The sequence below is a fragment of the Mustela putorius genome, unplaced genomic scaffold (genome assembly GCF_011764305.1).
Source record: "Mustela putorius furo isolate JIRA1106 unplaced genomic scaffold, ASM1176430v1.1 tig00003870_pilon_pilon_pilon, whole genome shotgun sequence".
NCBI classification, from domain to species: Eukaryota; Metazoa; Chordata; class Mammalia; order Carnivora; family Mustelidae; genus Mustela; species Mustela putorius.
In genome coordinates this window covers 3,165,551-3,190,482 of record NW_025422022.1, presented here as the reverse complement: position 1 = coordinate 3,190,482, position 24,932 = coordinate 3,165,551, and the positions used below count along the sequence as shown (strand labels likewise).

General features: G+C 41.1%; 1 protein-coding gene across 11 annotated transcripts in view; it reads right to left on the bottom strand.

The window, feature by feature from the left end:
• Nucleotides 1-24,932, bottom strand: part of FARS2 (phenylalanyl-tRNA synthetase 2, mitochondrial) — a 529,842-nt gene that overhangs the window by 185,463 nt on the left and 319,447 nt on the right. For all 11 annotated transcript variants that reach the window (XM_045066960.1, XM_045066961.1, XM_013056788.2 and 8 more), the window contains one exon: nucleotides 23,921-24,081. In XM_045066960.1, the coding sequence (XP_044922895.1) occupies nucleotides 23,921-24,081 (161 nt within the window). The remainder of the gene's footprint in view (nucleotides 1-23,920; nucleotides 24,082-24,932) is intronic.

The following is a 24,932-nucleotide window of genomic DNA, read 5'->3' as shown; positions in this document are numbered from 1 at the left end:
CCTCAGATCACGACCTGAGCCAAAACCGGGTCAGATCCTTAACTGACAGTGCCACCCAGGCCTGGTGGCGGGTATTAAGGAGGGCACATGTTGCAGGGAGCACTGGGTGTTGTACATAAACAACGAATCTTGGAACACTACATCAAAAGTAATAATGAATTTTATGGTGACTAATATAACACAAACACACACACACACATACATACACACAAAAGAAGACTTGTTTATTTTCGTTACAGAGAAAGCATGAGCAGGAGGGGCAGAGGGAGAAGGAAAGTGAATCTCAAGCAGACTCCCTGCCCAGCACAGAGTCCGATTCGGGACTCGATCTCATGACCCTGAGATCATGACCTGAGCCAAAACCAACTTAACCAACTGAGCCAACCCAGGCACCCCCTAAATAACTTTTATTTATTTTTTTTAACAGAAAAGGTAATGAAATTACTTTCTCCCACCCTGTGCATGCAGGCTTCCTTACAGCCATTTGCATGGAGTGAAAGGCAGGAGTTTGAGCACAGTCTTACCATAGTCCAAACTTGCCTCCCCAGGATGGTGGACCCCCTGCCCAGGGATTACACGCCGTTGCCTGGACTGCCATCGGTAGGTTGGGAAGCAGCGGTGCTGGAGTGCTGGCTGAATACCTGTTCCTGGACCTTGGCACCAAATTCGCTGAGGAAGAAGATGCTGGGCCACCAGAGGACTTAACCACTATTTATATCTATAAATGGCATGGAAGTGTTATCAGATTTGAGGAAACAGCAACCAAGATTCACAGCTTCAAGAGGATACAGTGCAATCAAATTTTTTTCTTCTTCCGAAGTTACTGCTAGATACTAGTAGATTCTGCTCTCTGGGTTTATGCTTAACAGAAGCTCCATGGTCTTGCTTTCTTATAGACTTAGGAAACAGTTTAATGGAAAAAGTAAATGTAATTCAATCCTTCAGATGATGGTGAAGAAAAAAATATATAATAAAATCACATCAAGTTCAATGACATATTCCAGGCTCATTTCATACTCTCCCTGCTCTGACCATGGATTTAGTCTTTTTCTAAAAAGAACCTTGTCTTGCTTCCTTTTAGGGGAGAATGGTATTTAGAAACTCAAATCTGGGCAGCAGGTCTGTTCAATGCTACTGCTGTATTACTGCTTCTAGGTCCTCAAAGTAGGCAGAGCTGGAGATGGGAAACACTCACACGTGCACACAAGATTTATATTAACTAGCTAAAAAACCATCAGGGTTCACTAGTTGCTTTTCCTTTCCTCTTATCTATTCTTCCTTTCTTCCACAGTGAGAAACCTAGACTGACTCCCTTGCTTAAACTAGAATAAAAAGAAGAGAGTTCAGAATTACTCAAACATAGCATGGTGTGTGTGTGTGTGTATGACCCTACTGACTAGAGTTCAATTTTTTTTTTTTTGTAAAATATACACATAGTGAAATGCACAAATTATAAAAGCCCAGTCTTAGAACCCAGCTGTCAAGATCTAGGGCACCTCCAATCAGCCTGGTAACACAAAAGTTGTCTAAGAATCATAGACACACAACAAAAGGACATAGGAGGCAGCTTGAAGGGCCCAATCTGGGAAGACGAGAGGTTCAAAATTTTTTAAAAAATGAGTAAGGGATTGCTCACTGAATGAAATAATAAGCCACAAGTCCTTTTTATATGAATAACCAAGTGAATAAATTTAAAAAATGAATGGGTGACATTTTGATGAGACCCATGATATTCAGAGTATCACCCCATAAATAGATTACTTACTATTTACAAATGGAAAAAGAATGACTTTCTGATAGAGAAACATGGCAGGCATTACCTTAACCTAGTGATCAAAACCATCACCACTAATATGAGGGCAAACGGACATCACACTCCTTCCAATACTACTACACATGGAAAAGAACAAAACATCACTTCTGGGATATTCCTGTGGAAAACACACAATCTGAGTCCAATCAGGAGGAATCTTTGGATGATTCAAACTGAAGCCCATTACTATACAACTTGTTTGTACTTTTCAAAGAACATCAAGGTCAAGAAACATAAACCAAGGCTCAGACGTTATACCTAAAGGTGACCAAAGAGAACAACAAACTGTAAATATTAATTGCATTGTGTCCTGAGAAGGGAAGAAAATACAAAGAGAAAATATTATTGGGAAGGTTGACAAAATTTGAATATGGGGGGTGGGTTAGATGTTGAATCAACATGAGATTTTCTGACTTTATTAACTGTATTGTGGTTATGTAAGAAAAAGTTATTTTCTTGGAAAATACAGGAGGAAAATTAATTTTCTTAGAAAGTTTAGAAGAAAAGGGAGTGTGTGGGCCACTTATCTCAAACCAGAGGGTGGAGATATATATATACACACACACACATTTAGATATATGTGTGTGTGTGTGTGTGTACACATTTTTATACAGTCTATTCAATCCTCATTTTCTGTCTCATAAAAGATACAACATAAAAAAGAAGCTACATATGTTATACTATGTATTTGTATGTATTATACTATGGGTGTGTATCCACATTTTTATAGTCTATTCAATCCTCATTTCCTGTCTCATAAAAAATACAATATAATAAAGATACTATATATACTATGTATATATATGTATTATACTGTGTGTGTTTGTGTGTGTGCTCCATCCTCATTATTCAGGCTCTGTATTTACCCCCAAATCAATAATTGCAGCATTTTCACAAGAATTTGCAGACATGAGCACAGTGGTGAGATATTAGAGTTGCCCAGTGTGCACGTTCTCAGCTGAGGTTGAACAAAGCGACACTGCTGTCTTGTTTCAGCTCTGGTGCTGTAAAGAAGGGTCCTCTTCCAAGACTATTTAGTGCCACTTTTTTTGCTACTTTTGTGCTTTTTGTTGGTGGTTTTGCTGTTTAAAACGGCCCCCAAGTGGCGCCTGGGTGGCTCAGTGGGTTAAGCCGCTGCCTTCCACTCTGGTCATGACCTTGGGGTCCTGGGATCAAGTCCCACATTGGGCTCTCTGCTCAGCAGGGAGCCTGTTTCCTCCTCTCTCTGCCTGCCTCTCTGCCTACTTGTGATCTCTCTCTGTCAAATAAATAAATAAAATCCTTAAAAAAAAATGGCCCCCAAGTACATGGCTACAATGTTTTCTAGTTCCTAAGTGCAAGAAGGCTGTGATGTGCCTTATGGAGAAAAAACATATGTGCTAGCTAAGCTTTGTTCAGGCGTGAGAACAGTGCTGTTGGTCATGAGCTCAATGTTAAGAAATCAACTCTATATTAAGTAAGGTTCTTAAGCAGAAATGCATGTACAACGAGGTTCCAACAAGGTTAGGCACTGATTGGTTGTGGACAGTGTTGCGACCAGAGGCTGGTACGAATCTGATCCCGTATCTCCCAAGAGATGCAGGTTGGTACTCGGTGTTCAAGGCAAGATTACAGAACAGAACTACTACAAATAATGAGGATCAACTCTATATGCACATATAACTGGCATGCATACATGCCATCTGAGTGCTTTGTGCACTATTCTTACAACTCTTCCTTAAATTCAAATCATATGACAATTAAAAGTCACCAAAAAATTGGGGAACCTTGGTGGCTCAGTCAGCTGAAGTGTCTGCCTCTGGCTCAGATCACGATCCCAGGGTCCTGGGATCAAGCCCCGCATTTGGCTCCCTGCTCAGCAAAGAGCCTGATTCTCCCTCTGCCTGACCCTCCCCCTGCTTGTGCTCTCTCTCTCTGTGTCAACTAAATAAATAAAATCTTAAAAAAAAAAAGTTACCAAAAAATCACATCAAGTATAAAACAGCCAAAAATTGTAATACTTGTACATAGCAAATAAGTCAAACTTTATAGAAGGGTATTTAATAAAAATGATGTCTCCTTCTTCATGTAGAACTTTGGTCCCCTCCTCTCCCCAAAGGCACCCACTTCTAAGAGTTTATTTATTCCTCCAAGGCTTTCTGTTAATACTCACATGGTGTATATTTTTATTATTTTTGAAATCCAAGTGGGAGTACGCTATAGCTATTATTTTTCATTTTTATACAGAGCGCTACCTTATTCTTTTTCATGGTGACATTGTATTTCTTTTACAAGCCATCCAAATTTATGCAAACAGTCTCTTCTAAATGGAGGTATAGGTTGTTCTTAGCCTTCTGTTGTTACAAATATTACTGCTCTATACATTACACCTATTTCTTGGAAGATACTGTCCTAATGATTTTAATAAGATGCAATCAGCCGAGGCACTACTTAGATACAAACGCAGCTGTTGAAGTGTTCCTGGGAAAAGTTTGTCAGCCTTTACTGTAGCATTTCTCCGACTGTCACCATGATTTTCGCTGGCAGATACTTTCAGGCACAGATTACGGAAAGCAGACTTTAACTGAAAATGCTCTTCTTCCCTTACATCATTCACTGAGCATTACTGAGTGCTTCTGTTGGCCCACAGACTGTGCTAGCCTCACCAAGAGAACCAGGCCGGGTACTGAAGACAAAAGGAATGAGACGTGACCCATGGCACCTAAGGGTCTCCTAAGCTCAGAGCAGAGAAAAGGCAGAACCAACTATGGAAAAAGTGGGAAGTGCTATAATGAAGCCCAGTATGGAGAAGGCACTTAAATGTTGTTGAATGGTTACCAAATGAACAAAGTGCTTGGTGGAAAACTAAAGTAAAGGAGGGGAGGTAAGGTGTGGGGAAAGGGGGATAACAGAGTGGGTGTCGTGTCTACGCATGGCCTGGAGGGTGAGCAGCGGAGCCCAGAGAAGGCAAGTCCAAGCTCTGGAGTCAGAAGGTCAGAGAGTCAAATCCAGAGTCCACTCATATCAGCTCTAAGACTCTCTGAACTTCAAATGCCTTCACGGCAATATGGGGATATTGAGATAACCGTACCTATGCCACATGGCTGGTTGAAAATAAAATTATACATATAGAGAGACAGATACACAAACACACAGAGGTACATAGGTGAGGAAGGGGGAAAGAGGGAGGGCTGGCTAAAGCACATTGCTTAGTCCACGGTCAGCACTCAATTAAAATTACCTATTGTTTCCAGCAAAAGAAACGAGGAAGGTAGGACCAAGAAGATATAGAGCAAAGTAAGACGGTAACTTCCGTCCCAGAGCAGGGACTATGTCTTGGTCAGAAATCCCATGGCTGAATGCAGAGAGTGATCACAACAGACTCAGCAAGTTGTGGAATCAACGAAACAAAAAATGACTGACTTCAGAGAACAGAAGTCCTATGTAGCCATGAAAGTTGGAAAGTCAAAAAGGGGTCATAGGGGAGGCAGGGGCAGGAGACAGGATAGGGAGGGACAGTAGGTTAGTGAACAAACAGCTTGGACATCATGCTTAAAGAGTTCAAGATCCATTCTCTAAGCAATGGGAACTACCTAAAGTGTTAAAACAAGACAGGAACATCAGGATACATGGATGATAGCTGGAAAGTGGAAGAACCTAGGGTCCCGGGAACCAGTCTGGTGATTAGACGATGTTTGTACCCTCACAGGGTAAGGCCTGTAAGAATCACTGGAGCATGTTAAGAAGCAGATTTCTGGATCCCATCTAGAAAGATTCTGACCCAGTAGATCTAGGATGGATAAAGGACAATTGAAAAAAAATCACAAGAGGAGAAGAGGGAAGATGAGGGATCCCATGCGAGATGGCCGTGCTTTTTTCCAGTGATAAAATGAGATTATTTGTTAAAGGCTGGGGGTGGGGGAAGTCTGTGGCATGAATCTAGGACCCCCAATGTTTTACAGAGGAGTCAATCAGTTCTGCCCTGCTGAGGCTTTATAAGGTACATTCAACATGGGAAAGACACGAGGAGTCAAGGAAATGTGGGGGTTAACATAGGATAAGGGGCTGCCTGTATAGGCTGGCAGAGATGGGAGAGTGCTGGTTGGGGGCATGGGGGAGAGTAGGAGCAGCTGACCACAGGCTCATTCTGGGTATGGTGGAGCCAGAGTGAGGCCTGCGGGATGCGGGCACACTGGCAGACCAGGCAAGAGATGCAGAGTAAAGGGGAGGCCAAAGGGAGGAGATAGAAATGTAGGAGCCAAGGGGCACCTGGGTGGCACAGTGGGTTAAGCATTCGACTCCTGGTTTCAGCTCAGGTCATAATCTCAGCATTCTGAGATCGAGGCCCCCTTCAGAAATCCATGCTCAGCGGGGAGTCTGCTGGAGGGTCCTCTCCCTCTACCCTCCCCTGACATGCACATATGTGCATGCACACGCTCATAATAAATCTTAAAAAAAATAGTAAAGAAATGTAGCAGTTGGAAGGACAGAATGACAGAGGACTGTGGTACAATGGGTTAGGCAGCAAAGGCACAGCGGTTAGATAATCCAGATGTGGCTGTGAAGTAAATCCCTGAGGTGGAAATGCTTTTGGGGCAATTCCTAGAAGGCCAAGGGACTGTGGCATTGCTCCCAGGATGGCGGAGAGAAAATGCCAGCCAGATGTCAGAGGGGCTTGGTGACCAGGGCCAGTGGCCGGAAGATGGTGAGGGGAGTAGGAAGGGTGTTACTACCGAAGGGCTCCGGAGCCAGTCATCTCTGAAAATGCCAAATGGGGAATTCGGGTCAGGGTCTCACGGTGCCCTCTTGTTAACTTTTCTACATGCTTCTGTGAGACTTTCTTTTTCATAGGGTTCAACAATCTTTTCCATTATGTTATCTATCATTATTTAATAGCTAAACCATTTTGAAGTGAAGGTGTTATACTCCCATGTCACAAAACAGGCATGCATTAAGTCAGACTAAAATGAAACGGACACATTTATACTAATGCAGGCCTCCCACTCACAGTTTCACGCAATCCTATAGCTCTCCTCTGATTACAATAGAACTAATTAGTCAATAAATAATGTTTGAGGCTCTACCTCATTTGTTCAGTGTCCAAGTTCAATTTACATACTAATGAGTGCATATCTGCTTTTAATAGATACAGTATGTGAAAGTAAGTATAATAAATGAGTAACTATTTAGGTGTAAAGTTACCACATCTTCATGAGAAATCCGAAAATGAAACAGCCAGTGAATCTGTTTATTCTATACTATGAAATCTAGTTAATCACTGGATGTGGCAATAAATGAGAATTATTTCAGAGTGGCATAATAATGAAGGTGCCCCTTCCATAAAGAAATGGGTAGAAACTGATGGAAAGAAGAGTGTATTCATGAGGTTTGATCTCTGCGGATTGGATTGGGAAAGGACCACATGCAAGTGGCAGTGCAGACGTTCTCCTGGATTCCAGGGACCTGTCAATGGTCTTTCTTGTTCTGGTTCTGCAATCTATTAAATAAGTAGGTTCTCCCCTTTAGCAAGCATGTCGAGGCTCCACACCCAGGGACCACCTTCTCTGAAGCTGAATTAGCCAATTAACAAAGTATATCTTCCACTCTATCTTTTCTCTTTTAAAAGGTTAAATGGCAGAATACAATTTTCTGTGCAGCAGGTGGGCAGCTAACAAAGTGATAATTGGGAAGTTGGGTGAGAAGGAAAAAAACCCGATAAAACTAGAAATCTGCAGTATCTGGGAAGAGGGCAACTGGATTACCTTAAAAATATGCAAAAGCTATGGTAACATGATACCAAAGAAGCAAGCTGAAGTCCACAAAAGTAAAAAAAAAGGAGATATTATGGTTTTAATCATTCCACCGGAATTCAGGGAGCATACCATAATACTCAGGATCACTGAAGCTTTAAAGAAATAATGCAAGCCAACTTCCGATAACCTCTCCTCTTACTTCCTCCCATTTCCAGCAAAACAAACACATGAGGAAGATATTCATATTAGGATATTTGATTCTATTTTTTTTTTCTTTCAGTTTTTTTCTTTGGTCAAGAGAAGAATATTTTCTGTTTACCACAGAGTAACATTCCAGAAGCAATCTCCAAAAGCTTAAAACAACCGGGATTTTTTTCATGTGTGTGTGTGATAATGTAATGTTGGCCTTCCATGATGGTTAGGTTTCTGTAACTGTCCTTAGACAAAGGTTCCTGAGTGTGAAGCAGGCACATAGAAGAACTGTACCTCTGCCCTGGCGGTCCCTCTTCTATCCTCACCGCTCTTCTGGTAATATGGCCCCTTGCCTGGAGGGGGCTTCATGTGTATCACACCTGTTGGTCTTGGCACTCTGTCACCGGAGCGGCCACTCCCCAGCACCAACCCTGCTGCCGGCTCACCTAATTCACCTCACTTGGTAATGACATGCATACCTGTCGTCCCCTGCCTCAGTTCTCTCAGAAGACCTCAGCTCTGACTCCCCTATACTGACTTCTATTCTCTACCTCGGCCCAGGGGTCCCTTGGGCACGGCCTCACAAATTCCACTCTCCAAAGCAACCATACCTGAGCAGGGGACTTGCCTGTACCAATTAAAACAAACAGAACAATGATGACAAAGACGACCACAACAAAAAGCAATGCATGCAAAGGTGATGCCAATACATCCTAAGCTTAAATTTTTTCCGATCATGTCAATTCCCCCAACCTGTTTTTTTTCTCATTTCCCAACCAGCCAGCTGCAAAAGCCAGAAACTGGGCTTCTCGCGTGTTTTTCCCCAGGATATCAGCACCAGTTTGCCCCAGCCAATACCAGTATGCCTGTGTGCCCGCAGCGTGGTTACCGACAGGGCCCTGTAACTCTCAAAGGGAGCCGAATCTCAACTCAGATGATGGAATGTATGGTCCCGGCACTCGTGACCAAGGGGTACGTCCAGGCCTTTGTCTTCAGTGCCGTTCCCCTCATTATTGGCCGGACTGCCTCCCGTTCATCTGGACTCCCAAGGCCTACCTTCATCAAAGCACGTATTCGTATTACTGTCCTCTCCACTAGTGCATGAGCACGGGGGCAAGGGACTAGACTCTCTCCACAGCCCCCCGGCTGGGCCCCATGCCAGGCCCCGTGCCTGGCACAGGATGCTCAAAAAGTTTTCAGAAAGAATAATTGAGGAGGTTCTTATGTTTGGGATAAATCCTGTCATATTTCATGTATATCAACTACAGTCTCAATAAATAGCAGGGAAATAATTCCCTTTGGATTTCATGCAGCCTGGGACAATTTCCTCCTTGCTGTGCTGACAACCTTACTTGGATCAGCACCGCATATTCAAAGAGGGACAGAGAGTAAGAGAAAGTATCACCTAGACAAAGACAGAGAGGAACAGAGATGGAGAGATGGAAGGACAGAGACAGACAAAAGACAGAAGGAATGAGAAAGGCAGAGACAGAGAGAGGCTTACGTTCCACACTGTTAGCAGAAATAATTAGAAGCCAACAGAGGAGAGATTCTTCAATATCCACAGTGTTTATTGATGGCCACTGAGGCCACTGCAGGGACAGGAGCCACACCAAATACCCGGGGGGGAAGCTATTTCTACTTCCATGCAGAAGGTAGCTGCAAAGAAGGAGAGCCGCAATGAGAGGGTACCCTTGGGGCTCCTCAATAAATAGTGTTTCTGGAGGAAATGATTTTAAAAAAAGATAAAGGCTTGGTTCTCCTTTCCTAATTCCATATTACTTTTTTTTTTTCTTTTTTGGATCTTAGAATCCAAAATCAGTTTGGAGGTATTTCTACCATCTGGGAAGACTTTTCTGAGGGATAGGGGCCTAGAGCACAGTCATAATATCTTTCTATAACCAACTTTTTTTTTTTTAAAAAAAGCTGGTAAAATTAAGTGAAAATGAATGTGAGAAGGAGCAATGTAATCTGAAGTGGGCAGGAGAAGAGACAAGGAAATCCTTCTCCTTTCATAGCATCACAGACTATGGAATGACCTTGGAGAGCATGATGGGACTTCCTCCACCAGTGCAGAGACTCAGTGATATTTTATATATCCCACAACAGTTATTTATAACACATACTATACAGCTACATGTAGATGCACACACAAACTAAAGAGGAGATTATCACTTGCAGAAAAGCATGCTTTGACTGTTCAGGAGAAGAAAGGATGGAATTATGAATAGCTCAGAGCCTGAGCACATCTCTGGAAATGGGCCTTGCCAAAGGTTTGTTGTCAGGGAGAGGTAAAGGCTGACTGGGAGAAACACACACACATGCCACATAACAAGGAGAGAAGCAACTAAAACCTAAATGTTATACAGGTACCCCCATGTTTAGTGAGCATTATCTGCAAGAGCCAAGATATGGAAGCGACAGATGAAAATGGATAAGGAAGATGTGACACATATATATGTCACCTCTCTCTCTCTCTCTCTCTCTACACACACACACACACACACACACACACACACGCACACACACACACACACGAATTTTACATAGCTGTAAAGAAGGATGAGATCTCGCCATTTGTAACAACGTGGATGGACCCAGGGTATTATGTTAAACAAAATAAATCAGATAGAGAAAGACAAATACTGTATGATTTACCTTATACGTGGAATCTCAAAAACAAAGTGAATAAACAGACAAAAAGCAGAATGAGACCCATAAATACAAAGAACAAATGGATGGTTGCCAGAGGGGCAGGGGAAAGAGGAATGAGTAAAATAAGAGGAGTGGGAGATACAGGCTTCCAGTTATGGAATGAATAAGTCACGAAATTAAAGACACAGCATAGGGAATACAGTCAATGGTATTGTATGGTGACAGATGGTGGCTGCACTGGTGGTAAGCAGGGCATTGTATATAGAGATCCTGGATCACTATTCTGTATACTGAAATTAAAGTAACACTGTATGTCAACAATACTCTAATAAAAAAATTAATTTAATTTAAAAAACCCCTAAATGTTAAATACATTATTGTCCCATGGTCTCATTTCAACTTCCCATTAGAACTCAGAACCGTTCTGAGTTCATGCTTTGACTCACCTCCTCAAAAGGAAACTGTGGGCCTAAGCAAATAAAGAAAGAAGCAGATACAGTCTTTGAACCAAAGCTCTCACTAACTTGGTGACTATATTATAACCAAGAGGTGGGTACTCTAAAATGCCATTATAAGACCAGTTATCAAGTGGGACACACTGGGACCAAGTCTAGACCATACAAGGCCAGTAGACAAGGAGGGGTGAGTGTATGTGATTTTTAAAAAATGAAGAAAAAAATGAACAGGCATATAACATGAATTTGCAAAGCCAGATCTTTGAAATACTGAAAAATAAACCCCACCAACTAAATCAACAACCAGAGCATGAACTCACTTAAGGTAAAATTAATATTATAGGATAGCTAAAGCCTTTAAAATGTGCATAAATTGCTAAACAAATTGCTAAACAAAGTAACAACCATTTGAAAAAGCAAGAAATTAGAAAATTAAACCAGGCAGAAATAAAACAAGAAGCTGGAGAAGAAATGTAAGTAGAGATCTTGGAAATAGAAGTTATAAAAAAAACTCAGAGAAAACTATTGAATTGGTAGAAATTACTGAGAGATTCACGGGCACAGAAGGACAAAGAAATAAAAAGGTATCAAAGAATAGTTAAGATACACAGCTGGTAACTAAGAAGTTCCAACATACAACAACATGAAACTCCACAAGGTAAAAAGCGTATGGAGGAGAACCACTACTCAGAGAGATCATAACGCAGATTTTTCTAGAGTTGAATCAAAGTATCCTTCAAGTTCTAAGTGGGATAAATAAAGATAAATCCACACTAACACACAACCTAGTAGAATTGGAGGACATCACACATAAAGTGAATGCCTTAAACATCACCCAAGAGTGAAGGTAATATTACCTATAAAGAAAAGAATTTGATTAAATCAGACTTAGAAAGGCCAGAAGTACCAGCTTCAGAGTGCTACAGGAGAATGACTGCCCTTTTATGGCCCACTACCTTAGCATTCAAGAATGAGGGCGACAGGAAGACATTTTCAGATATACAGAGACCAAAAGAGTTCACCACTTAAGATCCCTCAGAGAAAAAAAACATTCAAAGGACACTGAAAAAATAAAATAAAATTTAAAAAATAAATAAAGAAAAAGAAAAAGAAAAGAAACACCTAAGAAAAGTCTCATTATGGAAAAAAAAAAGATGAGTACTGAATTTGACAAAATGTTGGTAAATTTGCATAACTATTAATTAATTAAAAATAGTTTTTCTTAAAGATTTTATTTATTTGAGAGAGTGAGAGCACTTGGGAGCATGAGTGGGGGAGGGAAGTGAGCAGGAGAGGAAGAGGGAGAAGCAGACTCCCTGTGGAGCTCAATCCCAGGACCTGGGCCTAAGGCAGAAGCATTTAACCGACTGAGCCCCACCCAGCCACGCCAATTAAAAATATTTTCTTAAATCAGGATAATAAGAAAATATTACAAACAACTTTATGCCAATACATTATTTGAAAGTTAGATGAAACAAATTCCTAGAAAAAATACTATTTCTCAAAACTGACCTAAAAGAAAAAAAAAATTGAATAACCTAATAACTGTTAAGAAATTTAACCTGTGGTTAAAAACTTCTCACAAAGAAAACTCCAGGCCCTGATGACTTCATTGGTAAATTCGATCAGACACTTTAAGAAAGAATGTTGATCTTCAAAATATTGTCTCAGAGAACAGAAAAAAACCCTTCCAAATTAGTTTTATGAGGATAGCATAATTTTAAAATCAAGACTATAAGAAACAGAAAACTGCAGATCTATTTCATCCTTGAACACAAATTTAAAAATCCTAGACAAATATTTGCAAATCAAATCCAGAAATATATAAAAAAGTCATATATTCCAACCATATTTATTTCAAGAATAGAAGGCTTTAACATGCAAAAAGTAATCATTTTATGTCACTATATTAACAGCATGAAGCCAAAAAACTATGAGATTGTTCTAAATATATGGACCAAATATATATTTTATATATAAAATACCTAAATATCAAATACATAAATATCAAATTTATTGACAAATTTTTAGTCATTTATGATAAAAGCTCTTAGCAAACTAAAAATGGGGAAACATCTCTTATTCAATAAAATGCTTTACAAAAAAACTTAGAGTGACGACTTTATTTTTTTATTTTTTTAAAAAGATTTTATTTATTTATTTGACAGAGAGAGAGAAATTACAAGTAGGCAGAGCAGCAGGCAGAGAGAGAGGGGGAAGCAGGCTCCCTGCTGAGGCTGAGCAGAGAGCCTGATGTGGGGCTTGATCCCACGACCCTGAGACCATAACTTGAGCCGAAGGCAGAGGCTTAACCCACTGAGCCACCCAGGCACCCCTAGAGTGAGTACTTTAAATAAATATGCATTTTCAAACTTTTAAGATCAGATATCGAATTAGGTTTTAGTTTTACATTACCATAGTTCATTTAGCTCAATCTCCCCAATTCAATTTACTTCAGTAAGAATCAAAGAATCACTCCTGGTAAAATGCCTCTTTCAAAGTCAGTAGCTAACAAATTGCAAAAAGCAATTTTAGATTTACAAATCCCCTGGAATTCATTTTTGAGTAATTAGGAACCTGGGGTCAAGCTCCATTTTTTCCATATGGACACTCAATTGTCCCTGTTCCACTTGCACAAAAGGCTCCTTCTGTCTGTCTCACAGTGCAGGACTGGTCACAGGTCTAGCATAGTACAGAGACGTGTTTCTGGCTTCCTCAGGGCATCCTGCCAGCCTCTCTGTCCACGCTGCCTGAACACCACATGCTAGCTTTTATTTTTTTTTAATTTAATTTAATTTTTTATTATGTTATGTTAATCACCATATAGTACCTCATTAGTTTTTGATGTAGTGTTCCAAGATTCATTGTGTATAACACCCAGTGCTCCATGCAATCCCTGCCCTCCTTAATACCCACCACCAGGCTCACCAACCTCCCCTCCTCCATTCTAAAACCCCCAGTTTGTTTCCCAGAGTCCCTAGTCTCTCACGGTTCCTCTGCCCTCCAATTTCACATGGTAGCTTTTAAAAATGACAGGGGCGCCTGGGTGGCTCAGTGGGTTAAAGCCTCTGCCTTTGGCTCAGGTCATGATCCCAGAGTCCTGGGATCGAGCCCCACATCGGGCTCTCTGCTCAGCAGGGAGCCTGCTTCCTCCTCTCTCTCTCTGCCTGCCTCTCTGCCTACTGGTGATCTCTGTCAAATAAATAAATAAATCTTTAAAAAAAAAAAAAGAAAAAAAATGACATGACATCAGATTAAGCAAATCCTCCCACTTTAGGTATCTGGCCATTCCTGGCCCTCTGTATTTCTACATACATTTTAAAATCCACTCAATTTCCTCATAAAATCTGCCTGAATTTCTATTTTTTTAACTATCTTGGTCACTTAATATGCATTTTGAAGCAGTCCTACAAACTGTTTTTGAATATCTAAAATAACATGAGAATGGCCAATATCAAATTGAAGTCAGGGGCCATGTCTGGGGAGGACAGCAGGAAGAGAAAGAGAATGTCATCAGGAAGGGTTAGGTGTGTCAAATGCACTTCTGGTGCTTTCACTGTCTAGAAGAATCTGTGACAAAATTGTAGCATATTTGCGAGAGGTAACAGCTTAGCTGGGAAGAAGGCACATAGTCCTATGTTATCAGCAAATCTAATCAAGAAATATATGCTTATATGTTTAGAATATTTATCATTTTAGAAACAAATAAAAATAAATATAAAAGAGCTATCTGGCTCTCAGAGAGCAGTTAACCTGGAGTTCACAATCTGCCAAACGGACTCTACAGGGGTCATGTATTTCTTATTCACTATCTTCGGTAGTGAATTACGGTCCATAATTGTCATTTACAAAGCTCACAGGGAGGCCCTTCAGAAAATAAATTCTTCTCTCATATTGAAAGAAAACATTTGATTCATTACTCGGCCAAGTGATAGAAAGAATAATTACGCCATCCACTATATAAATTACTGCTTACTTTAACCATTCTTCATTTTCAAGATCACAAGATTACAGATACAGAATACCAACATAACGGTACAAAGTGTGAAAAGCTGTACAATAATGTGATCACAAAGTAATTCTCATTTCTCTATCTAAACACAGCCTGACTTTGAGTCCTAACATTTCAGATGACCCCAAATGCTCCTCTTACCTTTTGAGTGAAGGAGCAGACCCTGCCTCTAATTGGAACAGGGAAGAGATTTGTTTTTCCAATAGCCCAGGATGAGATAAATCAAAGACAGCAACAACCACACTTACCTTTCTAAAGAATTTAGTAAGGTGAATTACGTGGCTTCAACTTGGACCCCAGAACATTAATATAAACCTTTAATTTTCCATTTGAATTGGCTCCAATCAACACTTACTATGTCTTTGACAACTCCCAGGATCTTGCTCTTAGGTTGAATGGCTTTGAGGTTAGTATTTCAGCTCTCTTCCCCTTTGGCCCAGACAGTTAATATAGTTGGACAGGTCATGGTGACCCTGATTTCTATACTCAATTTGAGATAAAGAAAAATTGTTCCATAGGTACATATGCCCGTGAACCCCAACCAGTTACCCTAGGAGAGAAGCCACAGCATGTTCTAGGCAAAAGGAATATTTCACATTTGATGAGGGGTCAAACTCTAAGGGATGATTTCAAGCATTCACCAGCAGAAGGTAGGTTTTAGGCTGGAATAGCTTTTCTAGCAGCCTCATCATCCCATTCCGTAAGTGACAGTTCATTCATAAAATGGGCCTAATTGTAAGCACCCAGCATTGCTGGTAGTGAAATAATGCAGAAAATAAGCCTATTGACATGAGCTCAGTATAAATATCAGAAAACAGCAAGCTACCTTCATAGACCATTCCAACTACCTTGAAAAGAGGCAAATAAACCGTTGAGGACTTCTGGAAAACTTTCCCTCACACTTAAAAAAAAAGGAAGCAAAGGTGTGTGTTTTCTGCTTCTGGATCTTGTATGAGGCGATGCTCAGTGCTCCTGCCGCCATCTTTCAGCCCGAGGGGGAAAAGCGTTCAAGGTTCTAGCCCTGGCATCACTGAGGGATGCTTGCTACTGTTCTTCTTATTTAAACTATTTTGCATTGGCTTTTTCTTGGTTGAAGACAAAAGCATCCCCTACTGATATCCTGTAACAATAACTTCCCATGTTCATACCTGGGGAGAAAACCTACTGACATTCTTGTTTAACTGACCCCTCATTTTCTTTTTTCCTATGACAATTCCTTCGAAATGGTACTTGTTTCTGGTCTCTATCCTGATGATTTCATTTTGAAACTCTAACTTCTTCTCTCCAGCTTTATGAAGGTATAACTGACAAATCAAAATTGTATATGCTTTTAAGGTGTGCGATGTGATAGTTTGAAACCCATAAGCATTATGAAAACTTTTCTAAAACTTCAACAATTTTAACTTTTAGCATCCAGTTTAGATGATTCTGTTTAGTATAAATGGATCCCTCTGCTTCCAGAAGCAGAAATACCAAAACCTCCTCAGGGTGCCTGGGTGGCTCAGTTGGTTCAGGGCCCGACCCATGGTTTCAGCTCTGGTCATGATCTCAGGGTCATGGGATCGGGCCTCACACTGGGCTCCAGGCTCAGTGCAGTCTGCTTGGGATTCTCTCTTTGCCTTTCCATCTGCTCCTCCACAACCCCCCACCCCTGCGCATGCCCTCTCCCTCGCTCTCTCTCTAAAATAAATACATAAGATCTTTTTTTAAAAACACCAAAACCTCTAGTCAGATAGATAATTTCTAAAATATACTGCACATAATTTGTCAGATTTTATGGATGTTGCCAAGATTTGAAGTTTAATGTGTGTCTATAAATAGGAAGTTCTTGTAAATCTCCAAGGTTAATAGCCAAGAAAACGTAATATGGATATTGAATGTGTGTACATATAAAGGTCATATAATAAACAACCTTCTAATCTACACTACAAGAGAGCTGTGGAAGAAGACACTGAAGATCTTATTCTTAATTTTTTTTTTTTAAAGCGCCTTAAACAAAAAGGAAATCTGTGGTAGCAGTTTTTGAAATATATAGATGTATCACGAGATATCCTGCCTTAACAAAACCAAAAAACAGTCATAAATGCACAGGCCTCTGAGGATAGAGGTTCCAATACAGATTTCCAATACCGTCCTCTCCAGAGGACTCCACAGATTGCAGGTCAACGAAATGTCCTAGTATTGTAAGAGTGGGATTACATACCACCAATGCAGGCAAAGCAAGCTAAAGATGGAGATTACGGGCAGGAAGGGCCAGCAATTATGAGGACTATAGCTTCTGTGCTCAGAAGAGTTATGTTTTGTAGTAGTTATGGTGGTGGTGATGGTAAAAATATGAATACTAGTTAATCTGGATAAGACACTTACTTTGTGAGAGGTTTTAACACTTTGCATATAAGCACTATGATGCTTCCTAAAACAAACTTGTCCATTCTTTAATTCATTGCATCTCTCCTCATTTTGCAGTCAACAATGATTACAGGTTCTATAGATGGTCATCTTCCCCACATCTTCCTCTACCTCTTTCTATTACAGGTTCCTAATAAAGCAAATATCAATACAGCAAGTCAAATTAATTTTTTGGTTCCCCAGTGCATATAATAGTCATGTTTATACTATACTGAGGTCTATTAAATGTGCAATAGCATTATGTCTTTAAAAAAAAAAACAATGTATAGGGGCGCCTGGGTGGCTCAGAGAGTTAAGCCTCTGCCTTCAGCTCAGGTCATGATCCCAGGGTCCTGGGATCGAGCCCCGCATCAGGCTCTCTGCTCAGTGGGGAGCCTCCTTCCCCCCACCCCTCTGCCTGCCTCTCTGCCTACTTGTGATCTCTGTCTGTCAAATAAATAAGTAAAATCTTTTTAAAAGATCAATGTATATACCTTATTGCTATATGTATATACCTTTATTGCTAATCATCATCTGAGCTTTCAGCAAACTGTAGTCTTTTTGCTGGTGGAGGGTCTTGCCTTCATGTCAATGACTACCGATCAACAACAAGGTGGTGGTTGCTGAAGGCTGGAGTGGCTGTGGCAATTTCTTAAAATAAGACATCAGTGAAGTTTGCCACACTGATTGACTCTTTTCACAAATGATTTCTCTGTAGCACATGATGCTATTTGATAGAATTTTACCCACAGTGGAACTTCTTTCAAATTGGAGTCCACCCTCTCACCCCCTTTTGCCCCCTCGCACCCTCTCAAGTTGCTGCTTGATCAACTAAGTCACAGTCTAAATCCTCTGTTGTCATCTCAATGGTCTTCACAGCGTCTTCCCGGGGAGTAGGTGCCATCTCAGGAAACCACTATCTTTGCTTATCCACGAGAAGCAATTCCTCATCCGTTCGAGTCTACTAGGAGATGACACATCTTCAGGCTCCACTTCTAATTCTAGTTCTCTTGCTGTTTCCACCACATCTGCAGTTCTTTCCTCCACTGGAGTCCTCAGCTCTCAAAGTCATCCATGAGGGTAGGAATGAACTTCTTCCAAACTCCTGTTCATGTTGACTTTTTGACAATTTTCCACGAATCTTATATGTTCTTAATGGCATTCAGGATGGTGAATCCTTTCCAGAATGTTTTCAATACTGGCCCAGTTTGCCCAGATCCATCAGAGCAATCACCATCAATGGCAGCTATAGCCTTATGAAATGTATTTCTTAAATACTAAGACGTGAAAGTTAAAATCACTCCTTGACCCATGAGGTACAGAATGGATGTTATGTTAGCAGGCATGAAGACAACATTCATCTCATTGTACATATCTCTGAGTACATACATATATCTTGTTGTTCATATCTGTCACCCTTCGGGTGACCAGGTGCATTGTCAATGAGCAGTCATATTTTGAAAAGGATCTTTCTGAGCAGTACGTCTCAAGACAGAGCTTAAAATATTCAGTAAACCATGATACAAACAGACATGCTGTCATCCAGGCTTTGTTGTTCCATTTATAGAGCACAAGCAGAGTAGATTTAGCATAACTCTTAAAGGCTCTAGGGGCGCCTGGGTGGCTCAGTGGGTTAAGCCGCTGCCTTCGGCTCAGGTCATGATCTCGGGGTCCTGGGATCGAGTCCCGCATCGGGCTCTCTGCTCGGCGGGGAGCCTGCTTCCCTCTCTCTCTCTCTCTCTCTCTGCCTGCCTCTCCATCTACTTGTGATTTCTCTCTGTCAAAGAAATAAATAAAATCTTTAAAAAAAAAAAAAAAAAAAAAAAAAGGCTCTAAGATTTCTGGAATAGTAAATGACCACTGGCTTCAACTTCAAGTCACCAGCTGCATTAGCCACGGACAAGAGAGTCGGCCTGTGCTTTGAGGTCAGGCATTGACTTCTCCTCTCTAGCTATGAAAGTCCTGTATGGCATCTTTTTCCAATAGAAGGCTGTTTGGTCTACACTAAACGTATGCTGTTTAGTGCTGCCACCTTCGTTAGTGACCTTAGCGAGATCTTCTGGATGGTTTGCTGCAGCTTCTCAATCAGCCCTTGCTGTTTCACCTTGAGCTCTGATGTCACAGAGATGGCTTCCTGCCTTAAACCTCAGGAACCAACCTCTGCTAGCTTCAGATTTTCCTTCTGCAGCTTCCTCACCTCTCTCAGCCTTCCCAGAATTGAAGAGAGTTAGAGTCATGCCTTAGATTAGGCTTTGGCTTAAGGAAATGTTACAGCGGGTTGTCTTTCATTTGGATTACTCAAACTTTCTCCCTATCATCAATCAGACTGTTTTGCTTTCTTACCATTCATGTGTTCACTGGAGGGGCACTTAATTTCCTTCGAGAACATTTCTTTGCACTCACAAGTCAGCTAACTATTCGAGGCAAAGGGCCTACTTTTCAGCCTGTGCTGCCATTCGACATGCCTTCCTCACTGAGTTTAATCATTTCTAACCCTTGATTGAGAGTGAGAGATGTGCAAGTTTTCCTTTCACTTGGAAACTTGGAGGCCACTGTAGGGTGGGTAATTGGTCTGATTTCAATATTGTTGTGTCTCAGAGCATAAGGGAACTGGAGGAGAGGGAGAGAAATGGAGGACTGGCTGGTTGCTAGAGCACACAGGAGACACACTACATTTTTAATGTAAAATGAAAAGTCACAAAGTTCAGTGACTTAGCATGGTTTGTGGTGCCCCAAACAACTGTACTAGTAACATCAAAGATCACTGGTCAGAGATCACCTCAGAAATACAGTAATAATGAAAAAGTTTGAGGAATTGTAAGAGGTACCAAAATGTGACACAAAAACACAAAGCAAGCAAATTATACTAGAAAAATGGAGCCAACAGATTTACTGGACACAGGGCTGCTACAGACCTTCATCTTATAAAAAGTGCAGTTATCTATGAAATAAAATAAAACGAAGCACACTAAAATGAGGTCTACCTGTAGTCTCTTGGGGTAAACATCGGTTTCTAGAAAAAGAGATACATGTTTTCTGTGTACATGTGAGTTGGGAAAAAATGCATATGGAAATAGTGAAAAAAATCAGAGATCCATTCATAACACTGCAACACCATGAAGCTGATGGGATTCTCACAGCTGGATTTATTTGGGAATAGAATGAAGAAACTCTGCATAATCTGCATTAAGTCTCTATCAGACAACATTTATGATAATGACAGCAGAACCAGATCTAGGAGCAATTCCAAGCCATGGAGATTAGCAAGTAATCACAGTCTCAAGTCCTAATACAATTCTGGAGAGACATGGAGGGATTTTGAGAATTAAACTAGTAAAAAAACATTTTTTTAAAAAAAGGAAGAAGATAATTTTGACCTCCACATGCATTGGTCAGTGTCAGCAAAATTCTACATGTACATATACAGCTCTGTTATTTGCTTTATATTATTTTATAATTATCTCTTGATGAAGCCATCTCTTCTTCTAGATTGGAAACAACGTGATGTCAGGAACTGTCAACTTCATCTTCCAGATTGGATAACAGTGTTTTGGTCTAGGGACAACAGTTCAGGAGTTTACCGTCAGGAGCTCTTTGCAGTCAGCTGCAGACGAAATCCTAGCTGTGTCACTTACCACTACAGTCCCTGTGGCTGAGTTACTTGTGATTCCCTGCCCCAGTTGCATCACCAATAAAATTAGTTGATAGTACCTACCCCATCAGATTGTAATGAATGAAGATTATAAGATTGGCAAAGTATTTAGCCCAGCGGCCTGCACACAGCACTCAACAATTGGTGAGTATTATAAGGTATTAAACAAATTAACATACAATACATGGACCACTGAACTAGGATTGCTGGAAGACATCAATAAGGGAAAATGGCAGGCCCTGGCCTCTAGGAACTGCCAGTCTTCATATACCCAAGCATCCCAGCTGATGCTTCATACTATAGGGAGAGCAAGGCCAAACTCTGACACACTTTCCCGCAGCAGTCTACCCACGATTGACCTTGGAGATGCCTTTGACGGTCACTGTCCTGTTGAGGCCTGCACCACACCCTGTGCACATCCAGCCTCATCCTCTGTATCTCTAGTCCTGGCTTTTTCCCTAAATTAAGTACTACTGTTTTCTTTTCATAAACAAAGCACATAAACAAATCTCTGCCTTACGCATAATGTTTAAATATGCATTTAAGGGGCGCCTGGGTGGCTCAGTGGGTTAAGCCTCTACCTTTGGCTCAGGTCATGATCCCAGGGGCCTGGGATCGAGTCCCGCATAGGGCTCTCTGCTCAGCAGGGAGCCTGCTTCTCCTCATCTTTCTCTCCGTCTGTCTCTCTGCCTATTTGTGATCTCTCTCTCTGTCAAACAAATAAATAAAATCTTTAAAAATAAATAAATAAATAATAAATAAATAAATAAATAGATGTGCATTTAAACTGTATGAGTTTATTCACACAGTCCACTCACATTGACAAATACAAAAGAATGAATGAATGAATGAATGGAAGAACAAACGAATGAATGAGAGAGGGGCAGAGACAGAGAAAGGAAGAAAGGAAGGAGGGAGGGAGGAAGGAAGGATGGAAGGGAAGGAAGAGAAAGAGAAGGAAAGGAAGCAGAAAGGAAGCCCTTCGCCAGGTCACAAATACAAAAGTGTTAAAGGATTGCAACTGAAATTCACAGGGCAAGAAGAAAGAAGAGTTTCAAGATTAGTTCAAAGGAATGATAACTCATGGATCTACTTATTGTAATAGTAGGAAAGATGTTAGGGTTTGAAGCCAATGGCCCAAAAAGAATTTTTGTGACGTCTGTAATGCAAAAAAGGTGGTTTTATGAAAGCACAGGGACAGGATCCATGGGCATAGGTAAGCCTCCCAGGTATTTTAGAAATAAAGTTTCCAGGATCCTGAGGGGGATGAGCTATTGTTTGGAAAAGGTCATTTGAGACCCTTCAGATATCTACCAGTGGGTCATCTGCTGGGGGATAATTGTCAATATGCACCTTGGGAGGAAGAGATAAAGGAAGTTTCCAAAGGAATTTTTTTATGTGAATTTAGACTTATAGGAGCCTGGGGTTGGGCTAAGATTGCCTTTTGCCCTTAATAAAGCATTAACACTAAGGCAGCTGAGTTCCTAGGGAAGGTGGCTCTGCCCGTTTCGAGGACTTGTCAGGGGCTGCAAGTAGTAAGGACATGTGATGATTTTCCTTCTGCCTCTGTTTTCCACGTCAGTTATACTAAACCAAAATCTATACTGCACTGGAGGAAGCAGTGAGTTTGATCACCTGGGCAGACTATTTCACTTCATCGTCTCCTTTTACAGGTGAGGTTGCTGAGGCTCTGACAAGTAAGATGAGTTGGTCCACATCCTTCCATAGCTTCAGAGTATGGTCCGTGGACCCAGATCGTATGCATCGTCTGGGAATTTCATAAAAATGCAGGGTCAGCCACACTAAATCAGAATCTGCATTTTAACAAGACTCTCCGTTGACTCATTTCCACGCTGAAGTTTGAGAAGTATTAACACAAGCAGCTTGCTATCAGTAAGTTAATAAACCAGATAATTTCACTCAATGCCTTATTTTTCTAGAAGCTGTACACCAATTTTTGGAACTGTTAGAATAACTTAAATCCTGATTACAGGGTCTTGGGATCGAGTCCCGCATCAGGCTCCTTGCTCAGAGAGCAGCCTGCTTCTCCCTCGGCCTGCTGCTCACCCCCCTTGCTTGTGCTTTGTCTCTCAACCATTTCCCCGACTCTAAAGTGCAAAGAATAATCGTACCTAAACTCAGAGGGTTATTAAGAGGACTACATCAAGGCACATAAGGTCTTTGGAATATGGAACACTGAGTGAGTACTCAGAATACTGAACAGAGTGAGGCCTGAATGAGTGTTAGCCACTAAGTGCAACTGTTACTATGATGCTCTTACACAGGGTGTGGTCCGGGATCGAGCCCTGCATTGAGCTGTCTGCTCAGTGCAGAGCCTGCTTCCCTTCCTCTCTCTCTGCCTGCCTCTCGGTCTACTTGTGATCTCTGCCTGTCAAATAAATAAATAAAATCTTAAAAAAAAAAAAAAAAGAAAGAAGAAAATGAATAAGGAAAACACACTGCAAATACTAATCATAAGAAAGCCAATGTGTCTGCATTATTATCAGAAAAACTAAACTTGAAATGTATTATCAGAGATGGCCACTTCATAACAATAAAATGGTAATTAACAAAGCCCAAAGTTAGTTCTCTGCTCAGACTAAAAGCTTGATAAATCTCTTATTTTTCTGCATGTTATTTCTGATGGTTTATGAACTCCTGTGTCTTTATGGACCTCTATTTAAAACTTCTTTCCAAGGAATGCCTGGGTGGTTCAGTCAGTTAAATGTCTCCCTTCAGCTCGGGTCATGATCCCAGGGTCCTGGGACTGAGTCCCATATCAGGCTCCCTGCTCAGAGGGGAGTCTGCTTCTCCCTGTCTCTCAATCCCTCTGCCCTGGTCATCTTCTCTCCCGCTCTCTTGCTCATGCTTTCTCTCTCAAATAAAAAAATCTTGTTAAAAAAACTTCTTTTCAAATACACATGACTTTTAAATTCCACAAGTTCCTTTTCAAACATATGACCACTTCAGTTCTTAAAAACTGTTGTTGTTATTATTATCATATTCTTCAAGTCACTTTACCTGGAATTTCACATGCTGGTTGATATCTGACACACGGAATTGCTTCAGGAAACGCTCATCCTCACTCCAGAAGAGGCGGATGTCAGGGATGTCATAGAGGATCATGGCCAGTCTTTCCAGTCCTAGGCCAAAGGCCCAACCGATCCGATCATGAGCACCCGCTACAATTAGGAAAACAAAACGAAACGGATTTAGAAAATATAAAGACTTCACAGGTGAATGCTACTTGCTGATAAGTAACCAGTACTACTGGTTGAGTGCCCACTGGGGGCAAGGCACTGGGGAGGGGCTGTGGAGGCCTCCATGAGGGTCCCCGTCTTACGTTTCTCATGCTTCCCACATTCCTCAGTCACTTACTGCACTGAAGCACTCCGGAGTCACGCTGTCTCTCATACTGTTTCACTTAGAATTATATTCCAGGGTCTTTAAAGCCCTGGTTTCTGCCTCTGAGTAAACCTTGTTTGCCCTGATTTGAACATTTGCCCTACTATGTGCAGGTTACAGAGGAGAGAGAGAAGATCGTCTCTTGTCCCTACAAGGCTTATTAGATGGGCAGGTATGTTTGAAACATGCCAGAATGGACTGTTAATATTCAGAAAGAACCCTCAATTTCATACAAAATAACCCTCACCCTTAATAAGAGTTGCCTCAGCAATACAGAGAGCAAGCAAGCCAAGGTACTTATCTAGTACCACTCACTCCAAAGGCAAGGTGTGTTGTTTACATTACGGCAATGCCATGAACTTGAAGGGTTTATTTCGCTTATTGAAGCAGAGTAAGACCAAACACAAAGCGCTGTGTGAAGAAGCAAGGGAGCAATTCATACTCCAGAAAAAGCTTACGGAAAGGGCTTGTGAAAAAGTTTACACAAAGTTGAAATATAATTTCAGCTGGACACTAAGGGGGAGTAGGATCCTGGGAAGGCTGCAAACAGCCTCAAGATTTCACTGCTAACATGCCTGCCCTATGTAATTCCCTCCCTCTGAGTGTGGGTGGCCCCAAGAACTGAATG